At 40.8% G+C, this 13,432-nt stretch overlaps 1 protein-coding gene across 6 annotated transcripts in view; it reads right to left on the minus strand.

The window, feature by feature from the left end:
• Positions 1–734: 734 nt before the first annotated feature.
• Positions 735–13,432, minus strand: part of Atp8b4 (ATPase phospholipid transporting 8B4 (putative)) — a 172,545-nt gene continuing 159,847 nt past the window's right edge. For 5 of the 6 annotated variants that reach the window (XM_076929685.1, XM_076929687.1, XM_076929686.1 and 2 more), the window contains 3 exons: positions 7,693–7,831; positions 4,482–4,612; positions 735–2,781 (listed from right to left, as the gene is read on the minus strand). In XM_076929685.1, the coding sequence (XP_076785800.1) occupies positions 2,500–2,781; positions 4,482–4,612; positions 7,693–7,831 (552 nt within the window). In that variant the 3' untranslated portion in view covers positions 735–2,499. Of the gene's footprint in view, positions 2,782–4,481; positions 4,613–7,692; positions 7,832–13,432 lie in introns of those variants that run through there. The other variant, XM_076929688.1, reaches the window with a different exon arrangement.

Consider the following 13,432-nt stretch of genomic DNA (forward strand, 5'->3'; position numbering starts at 1 on the left):
CCCAGGAAATACAATTTGCACACCCACCTCCAGGAAATACAATTTGCACACCCACCCCCAGGAAATACAATTTTCTCTCACCTGTAATAGTTCAAACTCAGCCTCCTGAGGTTTCCAACGTCAAGGTTAACAACTTAAGTTCTAAATATATTTTTAAAAAGGGAGACTCCCCAGATAATCTGATACATTATGTAAATTAAAATTGTGTTTATTTTGTTTATGTCTCCACCCACCACACTGACTTTCATCTTCAGGTTTAAAATGATCTCCGTATGGTCGGTATCTTAAAGTAGGCTGTGTGTGTTTATTTGGTTTTTATAAGACCAAAATAAAACCAATAAAATGTTTCTCCCACAATTCTCTTCAACTATCTGTTTATAAATGACCTTTTAAATTTTGTGCTGAACTTGCCAAATCGGCCAGTTCTAGTATTGCACATGAATCCAGTTGGTCCATCTAATTCTTGACTCCATGCTAAAAAGGACATATATTTCCCCCAGATATATAAAGGAAGGACAGGGAGTAAGCAGGTGAGAGGAGGAGGAGGAGGAAGAGGAGGAGGAGGAGGAGGAGGAGGAGGAGGAGGAGGAGGAGGAGGAGGAGGAGAGAGAGAGAGAGAGAGAGAGAGAGAGAGAGAGAGAGAGAGAGAGAACTCAAGTGAGAGAGCTAGCACAATATAGCAAAATTTCCCCAGGGAGCTCTCAATAAGAAAGAAAGAAAACATCGAACACCAATGGTGGCAAAACATTTACTGGAAATTTCCAAAGTTTTCGAAATTGTTATAAAACATAAGTAAGCACACTGAAGCTGATCATTAGACATGAAAATCTTACCTTTTTTCTAGGTAGATATGTATAGAAAAAGGAATCACTACAAGCATTTGGTATGGGTAAAGGTTCTAGATAGTAGCTACTGTATACAGATTATCTCACTGAGTACCACTTGGGAAAAATTAGGCTTAAAAATCAGGATCAATTGGGCAGGGAACACTGTCCTATTAACGCCACCCCAACCCATCATCTATCAAGGCCACACAAGATTAACAAGCTCTTTGTGAAAAGCAATTTTGGTTGATCAGCGATTGACTGAGACCCAGAGAAAGAAGGCTAGCGAGCTAAAGGCTGATTTTTAGAAAACCTGACTTTTTGTTTGCTTGGTTTGGTTTTGTTTATTTCCTTGTAGATGAATCTGTTCCCCCAGGCTAGTTTTATTTGCTTTCTACCATACTCATTTTTGCTGCTCTGATGGTGAGCTAGCTAAAACCTAACTTGCACATTCATATGAGAATTGTGTTTCTGATGGTCTGAGAATTTGTGCTTGATGGTCATCAACCACGTGAGGTAGATAGTACATCCTCATTTTGTAGAGGAGGAAACCGAGTCTAGGAAAGGCACATTCCCTCCCCATCACAGAGGTAAGTGGGTGTCAGCAGCAATTTGAACACAGAATCTTATAAAGGAAACAAACTAGTGACTCACTTATAGATCCCCAAATTGGGCTGCAATGTCTATTTTAAAAATCAGCTTCATCTATATATCTATACATTTAGATGTTTGAGTCATAAACAGGACAGCTAGACGCTAAAAGGAACTGAGTCTCAATGGCCTAAGCCTGAGTGAATACTAAGAGACTGCCATTGATTCACTTCCTTTCGATTCTCAAGTTTTTAAAAATGGCATCTGTCAGCAGCATTTGCCCATGGGCTGCATGGAACACTGTCAATAAAGGGCGGTGTTCTACCACTCTGCTGGCTCTGCCTGCATCTGTGTAACGTGCAGCGGATCACTACTGACATTGTCATACAAGTCACTGAAACATTAGGGACAATAGAGGAGCCACTCTGGTATTTTGTCTCCACATGGATCATTCTGAACACTCTCTATAAATCTGACCATGTTAGCAGCCCCTCTGCAGAGACACTCATTTGCTTTTGTCCTTGTTTGTAAAACAGACAACCCCACAGACTTTTTAATGCATTCTTCAGGCATGGAAGGCTTTGTTGTCCTGGCAAGGGGAGCTCAAGTCTAGAGAAAGACTGACTCTCAACCTGAGAGCACCACACTTCACACTTTAAATTCTGCAATTGCGTCCGAGAAAGGCACTCTTCACATACATGGTATATCTGTCAACATGCGTTTTTGGTTGAAACACATCATTGGAATGTATGCTTTTACATATCTAAAACCCGTCCAACATAGATGCTTAATTTACAAGCCGTTTTTTCCATACATAAGATTCAAAGTTCGGATGGATTGGTGTTTAAGTTAATAAAAAATCTGCACTTGTCCCATGAGGCCTTGGTGCACAGAATCACAGATTGGACAGTGCACATCTGGCCCGGAATCCTGCAGAAAACATCACTATCTGACAGGCGTTGGCAGCTGGAGGCCATGGATTTAAGTTAAGCAATGTGATCTGCCTTGCTCTTGGCCCCTGAGCAGCCTACGCTCAGCCCCAGATGAGGTGAAAAGACGGCTTTGTGGTCAAGTCTATCTTGACTCACAATTTCACCGTCTTATCATGAGTAAAGCTGCTCACTGCGTCTGTGGTTTTCTTACATAAATTTTCAATCCAGCTCGTGTTATTATAAAGCATCTTTTCCAGCCCTGATGCTGGGGCTGGACTTTTAGCTCGCATATTTTTTCCAGATGTGATGAGCTCTCCGTAGCCCTCTTGGTGAGCAAACGCGTATCCGGATCTTCTGGAGCTTGACCTGCGGGTCTGAGGCCTTCTGCTTCGTAGGGGCCTTTCCTTTCTCTGAGCTTTCTGCCACCGGCGGATCTGAGGAAGAAGAGCACCACAACCATGAGCCCAGATATTAGACTCCAGATACTCAGCCACTGAGTAAAATGAACGCCATTTTTGTTACTTAATTGAAAGTCTACAAGAAAATCTTCGCCTTTACTCCAAAAGGAAGCTTTAAGCCTAAAGCCATAACATTTTCCACCCCAAAGATGACACTAGGCACTAATCAATTTTTTCCCTACCAAAAAATTCTCATATAAACAAGAAATATTCCAATAAAATTCATTACTGACTCAATTTCATGGGCTGTATGGTGAGTTGGGGGTGGGGGTTGCTTTGGTTGGGAACAGAGCCCGAGATCTTGAGCATATTTTTGTATAGAAATATTATGTTTATTGTCCCAATACCCAGTCTTTTCTCTTTCCCTTTCAGAGGCTATCTGGATCCTACAGTCACTAGTAACTGGATTAGGAGAAAATTTCAGAAATTAGACTCAGAATGTTCTCCCCCTCATGGAAGGTCAACTTATCATGAGACTTTTGGGGTTTTCATTTATTCTGGTTTGGGGCGTGTGTGTGTGTGTATGAGTGTATGGGTGTGCGTGATGTGTTTCACAAATATGGAGGTGTGGCCTTTTAAAGAACATCTATAGCACAGCCCCTACAACAAAGGCTTGGGAAACATTGTCAAAAGGGGGGCAGGGAGACGCAGAGGACCAGATTCCTGCTGCTAGATAATGTCCCTGAGATCTGACAGGGTAAACACACCCAATAGTTGTCAAAAAAAATGTAAGACCTAAACATCATTTGGGTGGGTTTCAACCTGCCTTCTATCTCCCTAGGAAAGTGAGTGAAGACGATGACCAGAGGTTTTGCATACGTGATCAATTCTAATTTCCAGGTCTGAGGATACTCACTAAGCAAAATTTGACAATCAACCTTAACACAAGCAAAATTGGCATCTTCAGATTGCCCATCATTTTATGGGTTGGATTCAGCTCAGATCCAACATAAAAGGACAGACACAGGGATTCTGTGACTCGTTTCATACTCTGCCCCACAATGTAAGAAACATCACGGTAAGAAAAGCTCAGAGCCCTTAACTTCACTGATCTGGCCTCGGTACCCCTAGAAACATGTTACCTTTCTTTGTGAGATGATTAAAGTATGTCTCCCTCTCCTCCTCTTCTCTGTCCTGAGTCTCAGCCTAGCCCAGCACGGCTTTATTTGTACTGTTTCCTCTGAGCCATTGAGATCTATTCTAATCTCTGATCCAGATTTCTTTCTACACTGTGCTCTTTCTGTTGTTCTTCTATCTCTGTATTCCCAGTCTACTCAGCATGCTGCTATTCCCTTTTAAAATCTGCTCAGTGGGTAACAGGTCTCACTTATTACCCAAGCCAATACTCTATTTCTACTCAAATGGTGAGACGGCTTCACACGACTTGTTAGGAGTCTTTGTATGGTATTCCTTAGCCTTCCCTGTAGTTTGCCCTTCTCTTAAAGTAATGCTCCAAAGTGATTCGAGTGAGTCAGGGGTAAAAGTACTTCGAATCTATCACTCCACACCCACCTATAGCCCAATATACCTGGGGAGAGTATCATCTACTCTGCTATGATGCCAGGAACCTAGGAAAATTTTCTTAGTCATTCCTGTGCATCTCTTTGGACAGAAAGGGACATCATTCATGAAAGCCACCAACCATCCTTCAAGGACTCACGGTGTCTCAAACATACCTGATCACTCAGGCTTGGGTATAAACACATCTTCAGGAATCTGAACACCACCACTGGCATGACTGATGTCACCGCTGTCAAGAGAACCACGAGCCAGACAAACTTCTGGCTCAGAGAGTGCCGCGCATTTCCTGCCGTTAGAGAGACACAGACACCCTGGTTATAAAACACCGAATTGATATAAAATCTCTATAATTATATAAAGTAATTATAGTTATAGTTAGTGGTTATGAATTAGACTGATAATTATATGCATTTAAAGGAAAAATATTTGACACAATTATGAAAGCCTGGGGGAAATGCTAGCTTGAGGAAGCAGTCTCTCACCCAGGCTTCTTCCAGCTTTGCTTGGTTCCTTCCTTTCAACCTCATAATCCATGACCAGTTTAGAATTCCGATTAATGATTTGATGCAGGCCTATTCACAAACAATGGCCTCACTGACTGTCTATGCCATAGGCAAACGCCACATCTAGCACAAGAGTAACCTTTGAAATTCTAGACAACAGCCCAGAAAAGCTGCCTCAAAAGGAACTTGCTATTTCTTTGATGCTCCCTTGGTTCTGAGTTAAAGATCTGGGGAAATCCTGGAGTATCCTGGTTTGAAGAGAAGAGTTCCCCAGGACCACTGAGTTGGCTACCCAACATGAGAGATGGCAGGCCAGAGAAACTCACTGCCAAGCCTGGAGCCAGCTTCCAGACTTTACCCTTATTTCTCACACATTTATTGTTTGTCTAATCAAGGCAGCAAGAAGGGGGCAGGCAGATTTTGTGGAACTACACCATCCCTGTCCCTGTTCATTTTCTAGGGATTCATCATGATACCTTCAAGCAGCCAGGTCTTCATTTCAGTGCACCCGTGTTAACACCATTCGAATTGGCTTTGGGTATGAGAGTTTGGCCACTGATTGGTATGTCTGCTTTTCCTGGCTTTGGAAAGTAAATCTGTCTACCAAAGAGCAGCCAATTCCAGTTGTTGTAAGCCAAGGGCAGAAACAAACTTGATTCAATCAATTAAATGTCTTTTTAAGTTCCTTGAAGCTCATTAACCACAACCTTGAGAAAAACAAGTTTCACTTTAAAGCCATGCCCCTCCCTGATGCTGGTTACTAAGGAAAAAACTTTTCTTTTTTTTCTCTTCTTTCTTTCTTTCTTTCTTCCTCTCATTCTTTCTTTCTTTGTTTGTTTCTTTCTTCCTTTCTGTTTTTTTTTTTTTTTTTTAAGAAAACCCCAGTGTTGATCTAACTTTTGTAAACTTTCATTGGATCTCAGTAATTAATTCATGGAATGGCGTGTGATTAAGTAAAAAAGAATTAGTCTGCACACAAACTACATTCTCTAGGGGAAACAGTCCCATGTTGCATGTCAGAGTGGTCTAACATAGACTGGAAATGTACCAAACGTTTAAGATTTGGTTACACAAAAGTAAATAAATAAACTGAAATTTTAAAACAGTTCATGAGCCTCCCTTTCCTAACTGGCATGCTCTGATGACTAACCAACATGCCTCTACATGGTTGGAATCTTTTGCTAAACAAAGTATTAATGTGGTATACTGAGCAAGACTGTTAGGACTTGAAGCGGTTACTGTATGTGTAAGAACGGACAAAGTTGAAGCACAGTGTCCCCACACTTACACACACAGCTGGATGGAAACAGAACCCAGGCCTCAGTGAAGACCACCACTTCAAAAATCAATCCTGTGACCCTTTTGACACAGAGCTCACCAGAAATTGTTTTCTAAGCTGAGGTATTTGGAGAATGAACTTGAAGTGCTATGCTACCTGCTTGAGATCAAAGAATTGTCTCTAAACATATTCTTTTCTAATTTGTTGAAGCGAAGTCAGAAAATCTCTGTTCCTTACTTACCTGCAGTAGGGATTTCCAAACTTCTTGGAAAGTGTACTAATGGTTCTTGTGTAAAAGTCAGTGATCTTGGCAGAATCATTTTGGAGTGTGGACCTTAACACAGGAACGCTGGACGTATCCTCTTTATTAAATAATGTAACTTCAAGACTTTAGTGAATTGTAGGGGTTCATTGACACCCCATCAGACATCCAAATTCTCCCATGATGCCCTCAAACATAATCAAGTCACAATTTCTTGAATAATAATACTGTGGTGGCTAGTTTCATGTAAACTTGACACAAGCTAGAGTTATTTGGAAAGGACTCTCTGTTGAGAAAGTGCCTCTATAACCTTAGCCTGTGGGCAAGTCTATAGTCCATTTTCTTAATTAATGATTGATATGGGAGGATCCAGCCCATCTTGGGTGGTGCCACCCCTGGCTAGTCATCTGTGGGTACTATACGAAAGCAGATTGAGAAAGCCATGGAGAGCAAGTCAGTAAGTAATGTTCTTTCATGGCCTCTGCTTTAGTTCCTCTGCCCCTGACCTCCCTTCATGACAGATGGTGGTCAGAACATGTAAGATGAAAGAACCCTTTCCTCCCAGAGCTGCTTTTTGACATGATGTTTTCCCACAGCAATAGGAACTCTAACCAAGACAAACACTCAATTCTCACCAGAGTCAGTATTTATTTAACCAGGATCCATCCTAATGCTGTATATGTAGTAACTCATTTGATCTCCACTTTTTGCTATTGAAAATAGGAACAATTAGCAACCCAGTTCATAGATAAATATTAAATCATGAAAAGGGAAGAAAGTTTGTTCAACACCACGCAATTTGTTAAGTGGTAGAGCTGGCCTTTAATCCCTTACATTTATGCAGCCTTCTCTTCTGGCCACGTCTGGAAGGATGTTCAGAAATCTGTAGAGGGTTATAATTTATGAACCATTTCTCTTTCATCTAAATGCAGATGATGTCTGTGGGAGAACTCTGACAGATATGCTGGTGGGAACCTGATAAGGAAAGCTGGCCATTTCCCCCTCTTTACTGTTTTATAACAAAGAAACTTTTTATTGGCTTCAAATACACATGTTATGTCCCTTGCCTTCTAATGCACAGCCTACTTCATCTGGGCCATGGGAGCTTATAAGTTCTATCTGACAACAAAAAAAAAAAAAAAAAAAAAAAAGCAGTCTCTTAGAACCTCTTTCCGGTCTGAAAGGCTTAGGGTGTAACAGTCAACTCCTAGGGAAAAAAAAAAAGAGTGCTGGCCATTTCTATCCCCACACACAAAAACAAGTCATAAAGACAAAGGGCTTAGAGTATGACACAATGCCTCACAACAGGTAGGATCACTTACCAACAAAGGGGAACTGGTGTGGGAAGATTCCAAAGACACCATCACTGTGCATGGCCAGTAAGATGGAGAAATAGGTAGCAACACTGCCCCAGATGAAGACATGATTAACCACAGTCCAGTAACTTGTGTCCAAAGCTATCTGCAAATAAAGCCAAATGCAAAAAGAGAGGCATTTTAGACATAAAAAAAATCACATACACAGAAGCTTGCCTCCAAGATTACTCTGGAACATGAAGATTACTGGACCAACCACACATCTCCACGTCTGTACGCACACAAGGGGCAAAGCTAGACGAGAGTCTAGAGCTTAGGTATATGGACGACTGTATCTACCAAGGTTAAAACGGCCTCAGGAGGTGAAATGTCAAGGGTTTTATTTTTAATAATTTTATAAGATAGTGTGATATTTTATATGACCACCCCAACTCATTCCAATGAAACCTTTCTTACATTCCTCAGATCACAAAAAAGAAAAATCTCTGACTTATTGTCATAAAATTTGTGTGGTCTGGGAATGTGTCCCCAATCCCTTCTTCCTTTCCTGTACCTTGTGTGGCAGCAGAGCCCTCAGGAGACATGCAGGTAAAGGACTCCTACTCTATCTGCAGCATAAATACATCCGTCTCTAGACACAGGAATATGTTCCCCTCCTACTGCAGTTTGCTGCCCTCTGACGTATCGCAGCACTAAAGACACTAGACGCAGAAGATAATAAACTACAGGATCATTACACCTGAAGACAGCCCTGCAATCTATCCTGGTCGAGATCTGCTAATTATCTAGTGTACTGGACTACCAGGACAGGAAACCAGGACAGGAAACCAGGACAGGAAACCAAAACCTGCAAGTTTATCTTCCACCACCTGTCATTTCATCACCAGCAAAAGAAAATAGCCTGGTCCATGTTATAAGAAGGAAAAGAAATCATAATCCACTTTTTTTAAAAAGGGGGGGCTGCTAAGAGAGGGGATGTCTCCCCCTTGAAATAGAACCAACCAATGTGACTGAGAAGCTCTAGGGCAACAGCTAAGCAGCATGAGACACAAACCAAACCTGAGGATAAAATTCCACTTGTGATGTTAAACCATGAAACAGAAAAACCAGAGGGGAATCCCCACTGGTGAGTGCTGACTGTACATCCTGGAACAAATAAATGCAAACAACAGGGAGCACACACCAAGAATGCAAACCATTTGTGAATCTGTAGATATCGGAGTCGTGAGCCCAATATACAGTCACTAGGATCTTTGAACAAAATAAAGGATAAAGAAGTGGTGATCAAAGGTATGATAAAAGAGAATTGTCTTCAGCCAGCAGTAGCCTAGATGTTCAGACTGAGAGCACTGTTCAAATTCCCTGGCAAATTAGTTCAAAAGCAAATCACATTCTGGCGGTGTTAGTGAAAGCAAATAAGGAGCATAAGCTTTTAGACCAAAAAGGTGCTATCAGAATATACAAAGAATCAACTGACATCACTCTAGCACAGTGAAGCTGGGATATAGAAATGTAACAATAATGTTACATTGTAATAATGTTGACAAGGGGCAGGGATGCGGCAGGGGGAGCTTTAGCTAATGCGTCTTATTCTTGCTCAATGTAGTGTTTAAATACAAAGATAAAGGATGTTTAAGCTCAAATTTTAACATCAAATACTCATCCTGAACTAATTTCTGACATATTGTTGTAACCAAATAAATCAAAACAAAAACCTCAAAACAGTTGAAGTGTAGAATTAAATAGGTGACATGCAACAATTCTAGTAAATTTATAATCAGTTCTAAATAAAAAATGATGCGAGCATGAACTATAGTGTTCATTTGAAAAGCATTTGAAACCTTCAAAACCTATGTTAAAGGAATATTCAGTAGCATTCTGAAACAAAGCATAGCCATCATTTATAAACCAGAATTGAGGATAAGAGTAAAGACAGAGGGAGAAAAGATGAATCAAAACAGTTCCAAACCACAGCCTAGAACAAACCCTACGATGGTGTCCTGCTACAAGATAAGCTAGTGCAGTGGTGACACAGACCTTGTGGAAGGAACCAATATCTGCTTTGACTTAAGGCCCACTCCACAAGATGAAACCCACACCTGACACTGCTTGAGTGGCCAAGAGCCTGAGACTGGTCATCATTGGGACCTAGAGTAAAACCAAATACCACTGTTATAGAAAAACTAAAAGTAGCAATAACAGGACTCCTGATGACATTCTGCTATCCTCCTAGAGAAGTGCCTGGCTCAGCCAGCACCAGAGAAGCTTCCTCATGCAGCAGATGAGAACAGACAGAGACTCACAGCCAGACATGAGTGTGAAAGACCTTAGAACACACAGGCCTTAATGAAATGACTTCATCCAATCCTTCCCCTCAGGGTTCAGGGAATCCTGTGGAAAGGAAGGTAGAAAGAGTGTACAGACCAGAGGGGCTGGAGAACACCATGGAAACAAGGCCTTCTAATTCAACATGATTGACACACATCAGAACCGCAGTTCTGATCTGTTAGTTTTGTTTTATGATGTGATATGATAAGATATGATATGATATTCTCTCAAAAGTCTATTTTCTAATAAGAGACACAAAGGGGGTGGATTCAGATGGGAGGAGAGATGGGGAGGAACTGGGAGGAGTTGAAGAACAGGAAACTGTAATCTGGATATGTTATGTGAGGAAAAAAATCTATTTCAATAAAAAGGAAAAAAAAGTTTAAAAGCTGGAAGAAAAAAAAAAAAACAGCTCCATACTTGTTTCATTCGGGTAGATGAAGGAAGACCTACAACAAGATTGTAAAACATTTTGTTATAATTAAAAATGCTTAACAGATTCCACCTCACCCCACTGAGAATAGCTAAGATCAATGAAGGAGATGTCAACCAGTGCTAATGAGAGTCTTGGGGAAGGGGGCACCTTATTTGGTGTAAGCAGGAGTGTAAACTGGTGTCGCTACTATGGAAATCAGTGTGGTGGTTGTGCAAGAAAACTAAAAGTGAAGCTATTTGATCTGTACATACTACTCGTGGGCACACACTCAAAGACTCTACATTCTACCCAGGGATACCTGTACAACTTTGAACATTGCAGCTCTCCTCACAATAGCAGGACATAAAACAGCCTCAATGTCCATCAACCGGTGAACAAATACATAAGACAATAGAATTAAACTAAGTTGTAAAGAAAAATGAAACTATAAAAATCTGTACGAAAATGGACATAACTGGAAAATATTAGACCAGGTGAGAACCCGGGCCCAGAAAGACAATGGCTGCTTCCTCTTTCAAATGTGAATCCTAGCTTTGCATTTTTAGGTTTGTAAGTTCTCTTTAGGCTGTCTATCGACATCAAAAAGCCAGAAATTTTTCATGAAAGAGGGAAGGGAATGCATGTGGTACGAAGGGAGATGGGAGAAGAGCTTAAAGAAGAGATTGGATGGGGGTGCCCTGTATGTGTAGACAGTGTTATTCCCAAAAGACATGAGTTATTAAACAAAAATCTGAGTGTCATACATAGAACACCCTCTATGAGGTGTCAGCTAAGGTGTCTTCAGAGGTCCCCACAAACAACCAGACTATCACCACTGCCCTTGGCTAACCACCATCACTAGATGGTAAAACTCTATTGTTGAAAACACCACACACAATCCCAGCACTTGGGAGGCAGAGGCAGGCGGATTTCTGAGTTCACGACCAGCTTGGTCTACAGAGTGAGTTCTAGGACAGCCTGGGCTATACAGAGAGACCCTGTCTCGAAAAACAAAACAAAACAAAACAAAAAAAAAAAACAACAACAACAAAAAAAACAAAACAAAACAAAAAAAAAGAAAGAAAAGAAAACACCACACACTTTGATTGCAGGAGGTACAGAAATCAATTTCTAACTGACTGGGGACCTTCCTCCCTGCTAGCTCACTTACATAGTGATACTCTGTAGACTTCTGGGTGGGATGACAGTCTTGCCCAGTGCTTGGACCCTGCATGCTACAATATAACTTACTAGGCTGCAAATGGAATCAGCCTAGATGTCCATCAACTGACAAACAGACAAGGTGAATGTGATACGTACACACAACATTTCCAGGTACAAGAGTGACTGTGCCCTAAGAGGGAGTAAGAGGGAGGAAGAAACATGAAGGACACAGCACCTCGGCCTGATTCTCCCTGTAAGTCCGCAGCCTATCTCCTCTCAAGGAAACATCAGACACTGCAAACTTCAGAGCATTTATAAATGATCTAACCACTATTCTTCAAAGTTATTACAGATGAAGAATGACCACTGAGCCATCAGAGGTCAGAGACTATGACAACATGACAGCGCAGTACACTGTGGAATCCTGTATTGAACACTGGAATAGAGAAAGTTACTAACAGATAAGCTACAGAAGTCTGAGCCACACCTATAGCTTAGGGAATGATTCTGTATCCATGACAATTTCTTGTAACCATCTCAGGCACATCACAGTTATGTGTGGTCCCAACAAGTCAGGTTGAACAGACACAAGTACTGTTCCTGCAATGTCAACACTTCTGAAAATTTACAATTATTTCAAAAGATAACACTCTTTTAAAATTAATCCTGTTTAAATCATGAACTTAATATTTTTTAGTTCACATCAATTATTTCCCAGGCAACCGAAGGCTGCGGATTTACTGTGAACTAATTTAGGGCAATGATCTGTTATCCATGAAGGCCTGGCTAAGAAGGGTATGCTATACTCAGCAGCTGAAAATAATCCATTTGGGAAGATATTTTGCAATGAGTTATAAAAAACACCAAACTTTCATATATTCTTAAACTCAGAATTCTTCCTTTTAAGAATACAGCCTAGCCAGGCATGGTGGCACAGCACACACCTTTACACCAAGCACTTGAGAGTCAGAAGCAGATGAATCTCTGTGAGTTAGGAGCCAGTAGTCTGGCCTATTTAGTGAGTTCTGAGCCACACAGTGAGACCCTGTCTCAAACAAACAAATGAAACATCAATAAAGAACACACTTTAAGGCAATAATGAAGCACTGAGAATTAGACCTTATAAAAGTTTGCTGCTGTGCTGTTTTTCATGCTGAAAGGAAGAGAAGCAACTTAACGCTGTGTCCTGGTTGGTGAATTATGGCATGTTCTATGCTAAAGCATTACAGTTGTTAAAAGGGACATTTTGGAGAATAATCCAAAAACTAAATACAAACTTACGAGACAAAGTTAAATGAGAAACAAAGTTATAAAATTACACAAAATTGATTTCTATTATTTTTGCCATATTAACATCACTATGAATGGGACTGTGGGTGAATATTCATTTTTTTTTCTGTACTTTTCCCCTCTTTCCAAATTTCCTATAGGTGCACTTATAGACGGAGTTCTGCATGAGGCTCTCCTACAGGGCCTTGCTTTTGAAGACTTCTGAACCTCATGAGAGACCATCCACAGCTAAATCAGTTTTTGTCCTAGGCTCAACACAGGGAACTTATTCTCAGACTATTTGAAAACTGGCCATGGATGTGTCTAAAGACTACAGATAAAATCTGAAAAGGCAAGTCCATTTTAATTATTCTCTTTCTAGTGGTTGGACACACCCTGACAAACTCTTTTTTAAGATAGGATCAGTAGAGAGAAAATTCCCATTTATCATCTCCCTCATTTACCCAATACTCAAGAAATGGCCATTTATGTCTGTAACCTGAGACTAAGATGCCCTCTGATTTTGAACAGCTTGCTCAATCATCAAAAACAAAACGCAGAGATGGGATC

The sequence above is a fragment of the Arvicanthis niloticus genome, chromosome 2 (assembly GCF_011762505.2).
Source record: "Arvicanthis niloticus isolate mArvNil1 chromosome 2, mArvNil1.pat.X, whole genome shotgun sequence".
NCBI lineage: Eukaryota > Metazoa > Chordata > Mammalia > Rodentia > Muridae > Arvicanthis > Arvicanthis niloticus.